The sequence below is a fragment of the Pterocles gutturalis genome, unplaced genomic scaffold (genome assembly GCF_000699245.1).
Source record: "Pterocles gutturalis isolate BGI_N339 unplaced genomic scaffold, ASM69924v1 scaffold11666, whole genome shotgun sequence".
Classification (NCBI taxonomy): domain Eukaryota; kingdom Metazoa; phylum Chordata; class Aves; order Pterocliformes; family Pteroclidae; genus Pterocles; species Pterocles gutturalis.
This window is the reverse complement of record NW_010100443.1, coordinates 1-17,609: the sequence shown is the minus strand read 5'-3', so window position 1 is coordinate 17,609 and position 17,609 is coordinate 1. Positions and strand designations below refer to the sequence as shown.

General features: G+C 43.1%; 1 protein-coding gene across 1 annotated transcript; it reads left to right on the top strand.

The window, feature by feature from the left end:
* The first annotated feature begins 332 nt into the window (after positions 1-332).
* KLHL36 (kelch-like family member 36) lies at positions 333-11,614 on the top strand. The gene is made up of 4 exons (XM_010079843.1): positions 333-392; positions 4,271-5,344; positions 6,143-6,300; positions 10,889-11,614. The coding sequence occupies exons 1-4, from the start codon at positions 333-335 to the stop codon at positions 11,442-11,444; spliced, it is 1,848 nt and encodes a 615-aa protein (XP_010078145.1). The 3' UTR covers positions 11,445-11,614.
* The last annotated feature ends 5,995 nt before the right edge of the window (positions 11,615-17,609 follow it).

Here is a 17,609-nt window from a genome sequence, read left to right as displayed (position 1 = left end):
TGGGCTCGGTGGCCATGGGAAGGAGATGATTGTACCCCCGGCAGCCGCGGCGAGGACCAGCAGTGAGTAGAGAACTTCGTATCGGTCATATCCTGGTGGTACCCGAGCGGACCCCGACTTGTTGGCACAACCAGGCGTTAATAACATCAAGGAGCAAAAAAATAAAACCCCGAAAACCTCAAAACGTTTTCAGACTGCAGGCTGGGATGTCCAGGTCGTGTTAGCTGCGTTATTTGTTCAGCCCAGTGTGGCTCTTCGCAGGCTGCGAGGGTTGGTGTGCTGCTAACATCTCTCTCTGCTTTTGTTCCAGAAGTGCTGCGGATCAGCCGGCCATGGAGGGAACCCGGCAAACCAGGATCAGTCGGCCGCACAAGATAAGTGAATCCTCCAAGGTTTGTACATTTCATGTTGCTTATCAAAAATGCAAGTTACAGAAATAACAAGAGAGGGTGTAAAGGCTCTCCTTTGGGTGGACTGTTCTGGAGGAATGTGAATGTTCTGAGGTTTTAAAAAGAGGGTTGAAACCAGTGGCTTACCTGCACAGATATTTTTGATAGAAATTGCTATCTAGTGATTTAAAAAGAAAAAAAAGGGAGGACCAGCAGCAAATGGGCATCTGCTTATCATGACTCATAACTTAAAAAAGAAACCCACATTGTCGCAGCACAGTATTTTCTCTACACCAAAAATTCAGTCATTAAATGCAATATGTTTATTTTCTGGATTTTTTGTACTGATCCATCTCACAAAATCCAGGCTAGTTACAGAATCAATACTGGGATTACTTTCTAGATTTAGTCTCTGTTTTCTACAAGATGGGAGTCTTGATCCTGCAAACAGTAGTTACCCCAGTGAACTCGAGATGTCTTCTTAGGTTTGTGAGGTTAATGTGCTTTGTATAGAATATCTGTCTGCACAAATACATTTATTTTAGTTGGGAACCCATGGAAATCCATCTTAGGTAGCTCTTCATGCATGCCATCAGGATGATGGCCTCAGATTTATAAGATATTAATATCATCTGTAATTATTATGTTCACTTTGTTTCATACCAGTGAAAACTGCTTTTCTATTCTAGAGCTAGCACTGGGTTACAGAAGCTGGAGCAAGGACCTTGTTCTACCAACAACAGCTAGAAAAGAGAAACTTTTCAGTGCCTGTGTCTGTCTTATCAAAGTTGAATGAGACATCTCATTTTCTTTTGCATCACTGATGAGTAGTGGTACTGCATTAACAGTCTGAAAGAAATTAGATCTTTGAATCCAAAAGAAGTTAAAATACATCTCTAATACAATTGATAAAAGATAAATAGGACTAATTTTTAAATGCATCCCTACCAATCTGATCTTTCCCTGAGTGCTGATCCTGTCTACCATTTAAATGGTTTAGCCTGAATGTAATAATAATTAATCACATTTAAAAATTAACTTGACAGCATTGTTTTATTTTCTTGCTTAGATAGCAGCTGTCACTAGCCGCTAAACTTAGAATTACTAGATAATGCTAAAGCTGTTCTACAGCATATAAATAGCTTGAGAAAGATGTTCGTGTTTAGTATAAAATTAGTCTTGTTTTGAAATGTGCAGCTATCAGCTTCTGTTACTTGCTCACTGAACGAATGAACTTGCTAAGTGGCTGAAATACGTTAATATATTCTGACTCCATCTAGTGCCATACGTAATCATGTTGTGCTTGATTTCTGAAGTAGCAGCAGCTCTACATGGCAACAAGGATTTTAGGAGTACAAGTTGTCAGATGTATTTGCGGTCAGGATTATGCTGCTGACTCGACAGCCAGCTAAGTAAATAGGGATCTCTGGCAAATCTTATATTCTGGTGTAATCTTGTTATGCATGATGGTGGTATTAGAGGATATTAGAGAAATGATCGGCTAATTCACAGAGACAAGAGGGACTGTGGTTTTGGTGTAAGCCAGTAGCTGTTCCCCATGAGTCAGGTTGGGAATAGGGTGCTGTAACATGTTAGCTGTTGTCTGTTCAGCCTCTGTCCTTCATCATAAGTGCCACAAATGTGCGGTTTGTCCTTTGCCATGTTTATTCATCTTCCCACCTCCTCCACTCCTTGGTCTCTGCTTGGGCTCCTGTATGATATCAGCATTTCTCAACCTCCGAAAAATTAAGATAAAAAATTTCGCAGTCCTTAAACCCCATTTTTTTTTTTTTAATTTTACAGATCTCCAGCAGTTTTATTGTTCAGTGGAAGTTACTTTGTTGTCTGTGCCACAGATCCCATTTTAATTTTAGAGATATGATGAGGCAATGAGTATAAGGCAAATTAAAGAGTTTTGGCCAAGAAAACTTCTAATTATTGAAGCCTCTTGACTCAGATTGGTTTAACTCTCTACACTTGCGTGTACAAAGTTCCTCCAACAGAAGGCTTTTTGGCAGCTCAGTCTCCATTGTTTAGGAAAGAGCATAAGCAAAACTAAAGGGAAACCGCTGGGATATCACGCTAGGAGCAGCACAGTGGGCTGTTAATTTGGGTCTCATCTCTGGCGGGCTGCCTGTCGCTGTGCCACGACTGCTAAAAGGCAGATGGGGGAGGTGGGGCTCCTGAGGTCGGTGTTAGCTCAGGACCATTGGCTGCCATCATGTCTGGACAGTGGGGAGCTGCTTGTGTTAATCCTGGTTATCTCATCGTACAATTACCAAATTATGTACACAGAGTGCATATCTAGAGCGAGGGTTGCGTGCAGGGGAAAAAAACTTGGCTCTAGGACTTGAACCTTTCCCATCCAGGTGGGTAGAGAGGTTGTCTCACCGTGGTTTGACCAACCCATTAATGGTTTAGCCAGACGGCAACAATCATGTGCTTTGTGTTTGGGAAACCAAGAAAGCCACGGATAGTTGGGATTTCTAGGAGAAGCAACAGTTTGGTGAAGGAAAGGCTGAATGCCTGAGAAGCTGGAAGAGACTTCAGGTCATCTGCCTGACTGTTTTCTTTTCAGGTTGTCATTTCTGGGAATGTGGTCTGAGGGTGGAGAATTGGGCAAGACCCAGGGTCCTACAGCTGGAACTGTTCAGGTCTAGCTTAGGTATGACACAAAGATGTGCTTCCTTTCCACCTCCTTTCGTTTCTCTTACATGTTCTTACAGGCTCTGCACCTCTGCCTGTTTTGGATTTGGTAATTAAAGTTATGTATTTGCATTTTACTTAACCTTCCTTTTATTAAGAGAGATCACAGTGTAACTGAGTGTACCATCAAGCGTGCCATTCCTCCAGAAGGGTGGTCTTAAAAGCTGCATTGCTTGACATGCTGAGGGACCAGCCCCTTCAATGCGTGTTCTGCAGGACATTCAAGGGCTAACAAAATGTTTCCTTCTTTTTTTTTTTTTTTTTAAATTTTTAAGACTGCTAACACATGACTGTGAGACTCAAAGAGGCAAATACTGGTTGCCTCAAAAGCTCTGTGGCACATGGCACATACAGAGCTGATGAGAAGAATGTCTGGACCAGAGGGATCCCAGAAGGGCACTTAACGGACATGTTCTGAGGGCATTTTCCCCTTTCTTTAAAAGAAAATATTTAGTTGTATTCATCAAAACAAAAACTACCTCAGCTTCTGGAAGCAAGTAGAAGTCTTATGGGAATAAGTTATCCACATGTGTGGCTTTGCACATAAATAAACAGCTATTATTTTTGAATGCAGTGTGTGTGCCTGGAATAATATGGAAAGAAAGAGAGGGATTTTACCCTGACAAGCTTAGAAATGCACAGTTCTGGAAAGATTTAAGAGGGGGTAGCTGTCAAGTAAGCACTAACCCAGGCAATACATGGGCTGAATGAAAATTTGGCATCCTGCGGCATGCGTGTCTCCCACTCCAAATATTTAGCGAGTAGCTTAGTTGAGAAGAACTCTGTAAGGAGTCATCTGGGGGACAAGTAAGAAAGGAAATGTCAGCAAGATGTCTTGAAGACAATAAGTGGAAGAGTTTCAGAAAATTGTGCCTGTGTAAATCATCAGGGAGGAGGTTTGGATGCAGCATTGCGGAGGAGGTAGGAGTAAATTATAGCAAAAAAGTGGAGTAGGAAGCAGTGAAAGTCTGCATAGGCCTGTCAAAGTGAAGGTGAGGAGCTTGGGCTCATGCTATGTTGCCTGCCAACTGATTCAAGTCACAATTTATTATAAATGTGCAACAAAAGCTGTCTCTCTCTTGTCTATGACTCCATCTAATGGGAAAACATGTTGTGCATGCTGAAATTTATCCTGGTGAAGATAACATCTGCCTGACCGTGTTTGCTTATTCCAGGTGTACCGGTGGGATGACCACTCCAGTCTAGTTCTTCAGAGCCTGAACGAGCAGAGGCACCGAGGCCTCTTCTGTGACATTGTCCTCGTTGTGGACGAGCAGAGAGTCCCTGCGCATCGGAACCTCCTCGCTGTTTGCAGTGACTACTTCAACTCCATGTTCACCATCGGTATGCGAGAAGCCCACCAAAAAGAGGTGGAACTTTTTGGAGCCTCTTACATTGGTCTGAAGGCTGTGGTGGATTTCCTGTATGGCAGCGAGCTGTCTTTAGATGGAGGCAATATCGACTACGTGCTGGAAACAGCTCACCTGCTGCAGATCTGGAAGGTGGTGGATTTCTGTTGCGAGTATCTGGAGAACGAAGTCAGCGAGGAGAACTATTTGTACCTGCAAGAGCTAGCCTCGATTTACAACCTGAAGCGCCTTGACTCCTACATCGATTCTTTCATCTTGCAGAACTTCGGCACGCTGTCTTTCACCCCGGACTTCCTGCAGAACATTTCCTTGCAGAAGTTGTGCCAATACCTCGACAGCAGCAACGTGCAGCAGGAGTGTGAGCATGACTTGCTGCAGGCTGCCTTGCAGTGGCTTACCCAGTACCCAGAAAGGGAGAACGAGGCTTACCAGGTTCTGGATAACATTCATTTCCCCTTGATACCTAAAAGCGATCTCCTCCATCGAGTCAAGCCTGCTGTCTGCTCTCTTCTTCCCAAAGAAGCAAACTGCGAGGGGTTCATAGAGGAAGCGGTGAACTATCATAACAACGTCACGGCTCAGCCAGTGCTGCAAAACAAGCGGACAGCCCTGCGGACCTGCGAGGAAAGGCTCCTCTTCGTGGGCGGGGAGGTTTCCGAACGGCGCCTGGAACTGAGCGATGATACCTGCTTCTTGGACGTCAGAAAGGGGCAGTGGGTAGCAGAAACCCCTCTCCCAGCCAGACGAAGTCACCACTGTGTCGCGGTCCTGGGAGGTTTCATCTTCATAGCTGGAGGCAGCTTTTCCAGAGACAATGGAGGGGATGCAGCTTCAAATCTCCTATATAGGTATGATCCCCGCTGTAACCAGTGGATAAAGGTGAGACTTAAGCTGTATTATTTCTCTGTTTAAAGTCCTTAATGTTTAGAGTGTTTTCTTCTTTTTGGTGGAAGGGCAGGACATTTACAATAGCCAACGTAGCAACAAATGGCAAATCCAGTGATTTAAGTTGAAAAAGTAGCTACTTGAATTCTTTGTGGGAATGCAGCAAAAGAGTTTGTGACAGATTTTCAATTCACTTGGGATTTGGGCATCTCATCTGTGAAACTGCTGGTCAGCATCCACCTGCAGCTCTTTAGATTACTTCTGGGAATAATGCTAGAACGGACTTAGAGCGGTGATTGCTTGGTTCATCTTTCTCAAGCAGTAGCTCATATAACTAAATAAAAAATGGGTCTGACGTAAAAAGAAAATGTCTCTGTGCTAAAAGTCTCTTAGAACAAGCTCTTCACTGCCAGTCCTGCTGTAAAACCCAGTGCAGGACCTATAAAATATTCCACTGTTCCTATATTTTGAACCAATCGTCCTGTGTGGTTCAGTTGTGTTTCTGAATGATTCTGATTTATGTTTCTTGCCCAGTTTTGGAAGGAGGCCCATGTAACACAAACCTTTATAGATTAGTGTGTCTCTTAGATGCTTTCTGTTGTCACCTTTTCTTGAAAAGGAGTGCTGTGTAACGTGCTACTACTATTTTATGAATATAACAGATCAAAACCAGTAGCTCTCTTTCCAATAAATGGGAAGAGGCAACTATTGTATCCTCAGACATGAATATACCTGAACTCAGCTTGCTTACCAGATGTTTGAAGATGTCAGCATGTTTTTGATTTTTTACAGGTTGCCTCCATGAGACAACGCCGTGTAGATTTCTACCTGGGAGCTATTACCGACATGCTGGTAGCTGTTGGGGGCAGGAATGAAAATGGGGCACTTTCTTCCGTTGAGACCTACAGTCCTCAGAAGGATTCATGGTCCTATATCGCAGGCTTGCCGAGGTAATAGAGATGTTGGAAAGTTATCCTGTGTTTGAAGAACCGTAGTGAAGGGAGCTTGCGGGACTTTAGCTGATGAATGGGTATCCCCAGAAGGGAGGCAAGGGGATATATAACCAGCGTGGTATCAGCAAGTTAATGAACCATATCAGCATTTGGGATTTGAGCAACCATCTCTTCCAGGCAGCGTGCCTCATGTCAGCTCGATTGGTTTTGATTTTTTTGTCCTGAGGTATGTCTGAAGGATGGGAGGAAGAGCCCTTGTGATGTTGCTCTACTATTCTTAAAATATTTTTCCTGAGGTCACTCGGAATTGAATCTTTTCAGAGGCACTGTTTAGATCTTGATCAAAGGCTTTTGTAATTTATTTGGCTGTCCTTTGTCACCTTGTTGTGATTGTTTTCTTTAAAAGTGTTTCCCTCTGTTCAGCTGTTCAGGTCCGCGGTTGCGGATAAACCACGTTTACCTGTACTGCAAATACACATAACCTGGGCAGATGTGACCTCGCTTTCCCTCGCAGTTAACACTTAGCTGCTTTACTTTGGAGAAGTTTAATGCTGCAGCTTTTCTTGTAACAGCAGCACAGGACATTGCTCCTATCTTGAATCAATGTTTGAGTAGTGGCATTGTAGGAATGGTACGATAGCATCTCATTTGCAAACGGCTGTTCAGAGTCAGTAATATTTCCCACTCACGGAAATCACAGGAGCGTTGGCTGTATGAATGGTATTTTCATGATGTCTGAAACCTGTAACTTCAGCACCAGTGCTTGCTTTCTTAGTGGCATGAACAAGGTATTTGCAGTTTGATTTGAGTTCAGGGTTTTTTTCCCTTATTCCCTGAGCTGCAGAGCCCTAGGCAGCCAGCGAAGGCACACCAGCCTGTTGCCCGGTTCTATTTTGGGCAGGTGCTGCAATGTGAGGCTGATCCAGGCTAACAGCTGGGCTCGAGTGCTCCTCAGAAGCAGGATGCTTTTTTCCATTTTATTTCTGCTCACATAGATCTAGCGGTTGAGGCTAAACACCACAGTCTTTCCTGGGAAGCTGTGTTTGAGAGTGTCTTCAGTTCCCGAGCCCTTCTGTTAATCGGGGTGACCTGTGACATCCGCGTCAGCTGTCTGCTGCCAAACTCTGTCCCCATTGCTGCACACATGCACAGTCATGCTCCTCTGAGGAAGAGCTTTGCAAGCTCTTTTTTATCTCTTCTCTCCACCCTCTTCCCACCCTAACATGGTCAAAATAACACATAATTTTCCATCACCACTTTCTTGGAAGGAGCTGAGCTATTTTCACTGAAATAATGCTGTCTTGCTGGAGGAGAAAACAGCATCTTGAGGCAGATGCTTAACATAGAAAACTTCAGCCAAGCTATCTAAAGAGTGGACCTGGTCCAAGTTTGCTACAAGTGCACTTTCCCTGACTCTCATTAGGGTCGTCAGTTGTGGGATACCTTTCCCATTCTTCAGAAAGGTCCTATTTATTTTTTTTCCATTTTCCCAGGCTCTTTGGGAGCAGTTGCTGCCATAGTTTCTAGCCCGGAAGGGAGCAGCGGTGGCTGACAAGCTTGGCAGAGCAGAAGCTGGTGCAATGTGTTCTCATCTTGAATAGACCGTGAAAAAACCTGCTGCAGACAGCAGTGAAATTAATTGAGTGGCCTTAGGTTAAAGTTTGGCAGAACAACTGAAAGCAGTTGTATGAGGAAATGTGTTGGAACAGGTTAACGAATGATGGTATCTGCTCTGCTGGTTGTGTCAGGAATAATCTCGCAGGGTTGCAGCAGGTGGACACCAAGATTCAGAGCAACCACAGCTCACTTGGACTTTGGTTGGAGGAGGGGATTCCCAAAGCTTTATCGAGTTAGGCCAAGTGTTCTTCTGTTTAAGAAAACACATGGTAGATTTTCTAGCATTGACCGAACGGTGTTACTGTGTCAGAAACTGTAATTTTTGCAGCATTGTCTCTAGGTAAGTCATTCAAAATTGGCGATGAGCTCTAGCAGACATTCTGAATCGAAACTTCTTTCTCCTTAGTGCCTCTATCTTTTTCTGGCTACTCTGATAGATAACGCTGCCAAAACACTTGATGCTTTCTGTTGGGGGATGTCTGGACCCGCTGCACTGAAGTGTCCTGTTGTGTTGCATGTTTAGAAATGCCTCTGTTGAAACCATGGGGCTTGCAGAGAGGATTCTTACTGATTGTTTTCAATGTGTGCATTATATTTCGTGCAGTTTTCTATTAATGTGAAGCTAAGCATGTTCAATTTTGGATGAACTTTCCCGCAGTCAGGCAAAGTGAAGCACCTCTAGTGTATTTCAATGGGTAATCTCCCTGTATGGGAAATAACAAACTGATGGGTGATGTGATGTTTCAGATATGATTGCGTCTTTCAAGTTACTCTTGTAGCTATTGCTGTTCACTAGACATACCCGTTGATTCAGGCAAAAGGAAGAGCATCAGTGTTTTCTCTCTAGCTGTCATTTGTGCTGGATGCAGTGTCATTGCACTCTTCTCCTTCCAACTCCTCAAAGCTATCTGTTATCTGGCCCTGCCGCCAGTGGGGTGCACTGCATGTCCCCAGGTAGCTTCCTGCTTAGGTGTGGGTTTAAAATCAAGTGCAGTTTGAGAAGGGAAGTTAATTCAAATTGTCCATCCCACTTCCCAGGCAGGTGGTCTGCTTTTTAAGACCCATTCCTGTGTATATAGAGAAGCAAAGACTCTACCAACCAGACTGGCTGCCACTGGAGAGTTACGTTCCTGGTTCCTGTCCAAGAGACCACAAACGAGGCAGAGCAGCATCTGTGGACGCTGCATGTGCCACAGCATTTCTGGCAGCTGCGAAAGCTGGAGTGCATGTGCTCAGGGAACTTCATGTCAAACAAGCACCAAGCATGAGTGCTTCCCTGGATAGGCAGGTTGCGAGCTGTGGAATTTTTGAGTTGTCTTTTTGGATAAAGTGTTATGTCTTAGTCCTTTTTTTTTTTTTCCTTTTTTCCCTTTTCCTGAATGGCTAAGAAGCAGTACAGTTCTGAAGTCGGCTCTTCAAGGTCTCCAGGGATGGTGCTCAGCCCCTGTAGTTGCAAGGTCTGTCCTTGGCATTCTTAGGCCAAGTGTGTCAAGGAATTTTGTGTTTCTTGGAGCAGAAACCTGTTAAAATATCTGATTCAGACACTGGTCACAGATCAGAAGCTTTGGTAGGCACCTAGAATAATAAACATCTTTTAGTTTTTCTCTGAAGTGTTGTGCTTTCAGGGTAATTGTGGGGTTTCTTTTCTATTCCACCTTTTCCCTTGGCACAAAGGCGCTTGGCACTTGGTGTATGAAGAAGTTATGATACCGTTTGTGTAGCTGAAACTATTACCATGCAAAATAAAAACAGCTCAAGGTTCCATCCAGACTGAGTTTTGAGCCTGTTCAGGCATGGTTCAAAAGCATTCCAGGCTAACGTAATGTTTAATGGAGCTTTGTCTCCCATAGAGGTTGAGTTGTCCTGGATCCTCGACTACAAAGGATGGTGGTAGAGGCTCCGGAGTGCAGCGTGGTGATTCTATTGCTCTGCAGCCCTCTGGGTATTAAATTATTTGGGCTCTTTGTACCACTGTGTGAGCCCTTTTGCTGTGGCTGGTGCTGCAGCTACATCTTCTGACACCCCCCACACCCAAAAAAAGACAAAAGGCATGTGCAGGAAGGGTATGTTCAAAGAAGCCGAGGCTGTCCCTCGCCTTAGAATTCCACTTCTAAGAGCTCAAGTGGGTTTGGTCAGGAATATCCTAGTGTGAAGTTAAGAACAGCCTCAAGAATTGGGTTTGTAGTGGCTTTATTACAGCTGATCAAAGGGGTTTTCTCTCTGCCCTGTGGAAACAGCGTGCGTGATGTTGGTTCTGCCATCTCGTTTTGTCGTATTTCAAACACGGACTCTGATCCGTCATTGACTAAGGTCTGTTGCCTTGTCTTGGGGTGACCAAAGAAGTTACCACCTGTGTAGCAGAAGTGGTAGAGCAGATGGGTAGCTCATGAAAATGATCCTACGCATCATGACTGCAGATAAAGCGGGCTGTGAAGACCGGTGGGTAAGAAACCTGATTCATGATCCTGAAGCTGTGGAAGGGGCAGGCAGCAGTAGTTTTTTTGTTTTTTCTTGGTTAATCGCTGCTGGTAAGTCTGAGTGATATCATGATAATTTCCTCTTCTCTCAGAGAAACCCTTGCTCTGAGATGTGGATTTTTTCCTCTCTGTCCCTCTCAGACTGATCCCACCCAAGCACTGGAGCAGGAAAATGGGAGGGGAGGCCATGCCAACCAGAGCAGGATGGGTTACTTCTGTTGTATGACATGCTGTGGAGGGATTGTCATACCTTAGCGCTCTGTAGCGACCAGGTATGGAAAGGAGGCCTTAAAAAGTGATCGTTGTACCTTAGCGCTCTGCAGCACGGAGTGAAGCAGTATGAGAATAGTTACTGGGTAACTCAGAGGATTAGGGATTCTTCTGTCTTTAGTTACTGTTTATTTTCTTAGTACCAGGCCTTGATGAATGCTGATGTATCTTGATAAATTCCCTACGTACTAAGTTGGACCATTTTTCTTTGCCTGTCCTAGGTTTACCTATGGCCACGCTGGAACGGTCTACAAGGAATTTGTGTACATTTCAGGAGGCCACGATTACCAAATCGGCCCCTATAGAAAAAACCTGCTGTGTTATGATTACCGCACGGATGTCTGGGAGGAGAAGAGGCCCATGATCACTGCCCGAGGGTGGCACAGCATGTGCACCTTACAGGACAATATCTACTCCATCGGTGGCAGCGATGACAACATAGAAACCATGGCTCGTTTTGACATTCTGAGCGTGGAGTCTTACAGCCCTCAGTGTAACCAGTGGACCAGAGTTGCTCCTCTCTTGCAAGCCAACAGTGAGTCAGGGGTGGCAGTTTGGGAAGGCAAGATTTATATCCTTGGAGGCTACAGCTGGGAAGAAACGGTCTTCTCCAAAACAGTCCAGGTTTATGATAAGGAGAAAAATAAGTGGTACAAAGGAACTGACTTACCCAAAGCAATTGCTGGTGTGTCTGCATGTGTCTGTGCATTGAAACCCAAAACAGAGGACAAAAAGAAAAAGACAAAAACAAAAAAACATCAAGATCGAGGAAGATGACTACTTCTGGATAACCACTCTTTGATGGTGGACTCCAAAAGAATCTTGTATTTAATCATTTTTATGTAACCTTGATTCCTTCTTTTTAAATGGGGGGGGGAAGGCATCTTCTGAAGCCTCAAAAAATGTACAGTTTAATGTGGTTTTGGGATTAAGCTCATGTTTAAGGTAAAAACAAGAAAAGAAATAAAAAAATACCCCTCCTGCTATATAAGGGGTGATATGGCAAGAGAGGTTGTAGTGCTCTCCTGAATGTTAAGGCTTAGTCTTTACTCCTGTGGTCCATGGCATTCCCCATACATCGTATCGTATCGACATTTTTAAAGTAAGGTTGACTCTGTGGCAGAGACAATAATGTCAAGGGGGAGGAGGCAGAGTAGTTAACTGTCAAAGGAGTCCAGAAGCAACAGCTAAGAAAAAATGAAATGGATCTTTGATGTTGTAAATCTTGATTTTTTTGTAATGTTAAATTTAATTTACAATACTTTCCTGAGTTGTTAATATCAGATTTCTGGGACACATGAGCATTGAGAGAATACTGCTTTTGGTGAATGCAGGTCAGATCAGCGTGAAGAGCAGATAACTCCATGGTACTCTTAGGATTACGAAGACCTTACTGTGTGGCTAAAGAATAGATGGGATTGACTTGGGCTTGGATTGACAGCATTGTGAACTTTGAAATCTGGGAAGGCTGAGATGACTTTTGCATCCCTTGTTGCGGCACTTTCCATATCTAAACACAGTAGCAAGTTTTTCTTGGGCTTTTAAAGATGCCCCAGAAAGAGGAAATAAAAAAATCTATCAAGGAACTTGAAAGAAGATTGGAAGATTTGGGTGGAAACTGTACAATTTGTCTTGGGCATCAAAGCAGAGGGAGCTGTTAGAGCTCATTGTGAGTCTGGGGTTTGCTGAATAGGGTAATGGTGGGGAGCAATGGCAGGAGGATCCTTCAGGTGGACTAGAAACAAGAAGATGTCCCTCCCCAGCGCTGCCAGGCAGTAGGAGTTGTGATCCACTTCACTGAGCTTGGGTTTCACTGTGGTCACAGCTAGTAGCCAGTGTGAGCCAGGGCCCAGAAAAAGCTTATTAACCCAGGATGATTAATTGGGGTTCAGTAATCCTGAAGAACAGCAGCTGAGGTAATAGCTCACACTTTCCTCTGTTTTTTTTTTTCTTTTTTTTTTTTTTTTCCCTCCAAGTTCACAATGTCTTTTCATGAGAGTAGCCTTTTCTGATGGATTTGGCAGGGACTCGAGGCCACGGCTCATCAGGCGTGCAACCGAACACCTTCCCCATCGAGACAGGTTCAAAAGGAAGAAACTCAAAATATACTCAGGACTGTGGGATCCAGACAGTGGGACTGAACTGAAAATCATCTGTTAGATCCTGTGTCACACTATCCTCTGCATACCCAGTGAAGAGATTTCTGACCCAAGTGTTAGTCCACCCTCTACAAACACAGCTGATTCTGCCGCAGATATTAAAATTCCCCGACTGTCTGGCCAGCTCGCAGGCATTCACCCCGGGGCGTTTTACAAACGCACCTCTGATTTGCAAGAAGTCGATCACCAGCAATCTGATACAGCCGCTCCAGTTATTGTAGTAATGCCAGGCCACAGGTTAATGTTCCTTCTTCCCGAAAGAAATTTTTAGAAAGTTTTTAAAAACAACTTTTATACTTTTTTATAACACATTTTGCTAACTCAGTTTCTTGTTTGCCATGTATTATGTTATTTAGTGTAGAAGTTACTGCTCTGTAGTTGTGACCCCGTTGTTGCCGTCAGGAACTCAGCATTTGGCGGATCTTTTAGTCTGTGTGGAGCTGGTGGGGATGCGATGCAGCTGTTAGAGCAGCACTGACATTCTCAGCATTGTCCGGCAGCCAGCTATAATTGTGACTATTGTACAGCCTCTTCCCCGATGCCCAGCTTGCCAGACATGCTAATAGACAGGCTTTATTGTCAGCTATCGGTGATCTGCTGAGTGGATTTCAAGGGCTTTGGTTTAAAGTTCTGCTGGGCAAGTGTTGATTGTTGCTGTTATTTCTTCTTTGGTCCTTCTTTCATATCTCCCTCACGCACCATAACCACGTATTTCAGATTTGCCTTTTTTCTTTTCCATCTGGCATAGGTACAGTTGATATCCTGCTACCCACCTTTTTTTTTTTTTCCCTTTTTCAACTATTTACCTCAATAATTGGAAAACACTAAGAAAACATTTTTGCACTTAATTTCATTTGAAGCTCTTGTAAACTAAAGAACTCTCAGATACATTACAAGAACATGTCTGTATTGAAAGAGGTACCTCTGAATAAATTTCTGGAGTGATAGGAAGCTACAGGTTTCTTCTTCAGTGCTAAGAAAGGATTTGAGAAAACTAGTTGAATTTAATTTTGTGAAACTCCTTGAGGTTTTTTTGGTGTTTTTTTTTAAAAAAAAAGCCTCAGGAGTTAGTCTTTCATTTGCATTAATGGATTTGTTTTAAAGCCTTTGTACACTGCATGAGGTAATGGTTATTCTTTTTTATCCTAAAAATAAATTAAAAACCAAAAACAAACATTTTGGTAGACAGACTCATTAATGAGTTTTTTGGGTTTTTTTTATATCTGAAATCCTTGCTACATTGACTGACAACTACTTAACTTTTTTGGGACATTTTCACGTGTAAGTATAGGACAAAAATTTCAAAGACTTGCTTTGTTTCTGTTAATGGGTTGCTTGTTACTATATCCACGCCTTTTAATGTGTTTATGTATTACATTAATGTCTGGAAACAATAAATACAGTTTAGAATATTGTAATCACCACCATCTGACTTGTTTATTGATTTAAGGGAGGTTTTCCTTTTTGATAAATTGGAAATAAATAATTTTGTAATTATTTTTAGGTGGCATTGATAATGGTGGAAACATTTTAATAGGCAGAAGCTAAATGTAACAATATGAAGTAGAAATAGAGCTTATTTGGCTAATCCACCTTTTCTGCATCATGTTCCAAACCAGGTAGTCAGAAATTACTTTTCACATTTTTTGCAGCTGTGATAGACGAGCCAGTCCAGTTTATAGTATTTAATAGGGAGTAGATAAACACAGTTATGACTTTATAACATTAAACTTAATTGCATAGGCAAAATATAACCTCCATATTCCTCGAGGTAAGCTTTATTTTCACTGGTCCATTTATGGTCCCTTCAAAAACAGAGTCTGTAGGTGAGGATGGGACATCGCTCCTGTTGTTAGAGGTCACTGGGGTATGGTACGTGTTGTTGCCGTAAGCATTTTCCCGTTATTAAAGGAACAAGTGATGACCATGTGCACCTACGAGACCCACGGCAGTAAGCATGGCTAAAAGCAGAGTCTGGCAGAGCGCCCTTTGCCGTTCTGGGTGTTGTGTACCTAAACGTGGCTTATCATCACTGGGGAAGTGTTAGCAGATAGTACCCGATGCTTGACAAGAACTTGAGCCCCCAAGTGCTGAATGGCTTTGTGTAATTGGTGTGCTGGAATTCTGCAAAAGTGAAAGGGAGAATACGTGTGACACGAGTGGGTTTTTGCTCTGATTTTCGAGGTCTGAATAGTGCGCTCAGCGAGTAATTAAGATCGGTAGAGAAAAGGTGCATCCTCCTGGTCTATGCTCTTAGGGAATCAGCCTGGCTCCAGCACCTGTATGTGCTACTGCCTTCACCTGTAAGCTTTGTAAAACATTTCACTTCTTGTCAGGAAGCACAGCTCTTTCTTCCTGCCCTGGGGAAAAATAACTTCTGCTCTACCTCATTTCTAAAAAGGCTCCTATTGCCAAATTCTGAGGAAAGCTTGTTTTTACCTGACACAAAACAGCTACCAGAAACCTCAGGTTTTTTCTTCCCACACTTCCATGCTGTGGAATCCTGGCATCGGCATGTCAAGGAGCCTGTAATGCAGACGTTAGATAACAGAAATCCCTCGAGATACCCTGAGGAAAGATTACACTGTGGTGTGAGATGCAGTTGTTGTGAAGGCTTGAGAAAGAAGCTGAAAGTATTTTTCTTCTCGAGTTGAAATCTTAAATTGAGAAAAATGTGCCTGAGTGTCTATCTCTGTAAAAGCTCCGACTGCTTCCTTCCAAACACTGGTGATTTGCTAGGTGCTGTTTGGGAGTCAGTATTCTTAAGTGACAGCAAAAAAGTGTCTCATGTCAAGAGAATTTAAAGAAATACTTTAGCCTTTAGTAGTCCTGAGTCCTGGAGTTCCAACCAGGGAAGATGACTACTGCTTGTAAATGCCTTAGGGTAGTCAACGGTGTGGGTAAGAGCTCCCTCCCCAGCACTATTTTTTGTGCCATTATGGGCATGAGGCTGGTAACACTATGGTCCCTTAGACTCCTGGTGCTTTAAAGAATGTTTCCGGTTTTTCTCTACATCACCTTAGCTTTCTGTGTCTTGACTGGAGATGTAGCAAGGCCCCTATTGTACCTAGAAACTATTGGGATAAAAGTTCTGCATCTCTGAAAAAAAGACTTCAGAGCTCCCGAAGCTCTTCGCACTAGGAGGAAGCTTTACATGGACAGCAGTAAACCTTCTGCTGTGATCAACTGGTTCTTGCAACACTGCGGGAAGAGATCCCCTTCTGCCCCAGAAAAAATGGGCGTGTGGGTCCCACCGGTTGCTTCAGAGAAGTCGTACATATGAATCCTTCAGCTCCTGGGCACTGTCACGAGCACAGGTCTTATGATCTAGTGAAATGAGTGTGGTATGGAAGGGTGAGCCATTCCCAAGCATTTTGCATTCATAGGAGGATAAAAACAATTACAGTAGTTACTGGGAGGCAGCTAACTTGGGAGGAGTTTATTCAACTCACTAGCTAATGTCAGACAATCCTTTCTTCTTTCACAGATCTCATTTGTTGTTGATCAGTTCACAAAATAATTAAATCAGCACCATGTTAGGAACATTACTCCATGAATCCTAAGAAAGAAAAATAACAATTTTTGAAGTCAGAAAAGCAACATGTTTGGGAGCAATAATTCAAGGCCACTGGCATAAAGGATAGAAGAAAATACACCAGATTTGTGTATCACAGTAATGCAATAACAGATGACTAAAAATGTCAAAAAAAAAAAAAAAAAGTAAGACAGACCTGAGGTGGAAATTTTCCAGCAGGTAAATTCCTTCAAAGTGTGCTATTACAATAAAAATTACAAAACCTACATTATTGCAAAACACTGTGGTAAAATGTTAACTGACTTTATAATGAAACTGTACGAAGACAGGATAAAATTGAGGGTGTTTTAAACTTTGCTGAACTTTAAGAGGGTGACATCCTTTCTGCCCACATCAGTTTTCACCATCAGCTACGGCTTTTATCAGTACTGGTATTTGAAATAACTGGTTTCCAGGCGGGAGGCACTGTGCTCATTTGTATTTTCAGCCATTTGAAGGGGCAGCCTTTCCAGCAAAAACAGTAAATTTACTCAGGCAGTATTGTGGGCAGAGGGGAATTTTGTCTTCAACCAGATGAGCGATGTGAGGCTTTTGACTCCATTATTTACCTTGTAAATTAGACTCCCGAGGGGAGAGGGGGTTTCAGATGTTTGAAATGCTGTATGCAAAAAGCCTATACATTTGTCTCCCTTTTTTCTCTCTCAATATTAAACAGATGTTTTCACTGCTAGTTCTCTGCTTTAGGACAGAAGAGCAACACTTGCTAGAAACAAAAGCAGGGGAGCGGCAGCAGGGTGTGTCCACTGAAGGACAAAAGCCGGTATAGAAAATCATTTACTGTCATGAGCACACTTCAAGTGTCGCACTTCATAAAACGAGAGGGAAATATCCTTATCGCAGAAAGGTGGATGAGGCTTCTTTCCACTTCCCGTGAAGCTCCTCTCTGAGCAGCCAAAGACACAAAGTCCTTTATTTTCTTTTCCTCTCAGCTGTGAAGGTAGTATTAAGCTTTCTCTAATCCTCGCCTCTCAACTGAAGTTGACTTTTGCGGGATTTGGTAGTTTTTTTAAAGAAAAAAAAATATGAAGTAAACGAGCGATTAATTTAACGGATTCTTGCCTGGGGGTTTCAGCATTCAGTTATGACTCTGTCCTCACAAGATTGGTTTAGTCACTATTTTTTTTTCCAAACGCTGATCCCATTCCCACTGTGGTTATTCAGGACGGACACAGGACAGCTTCGCTCTGC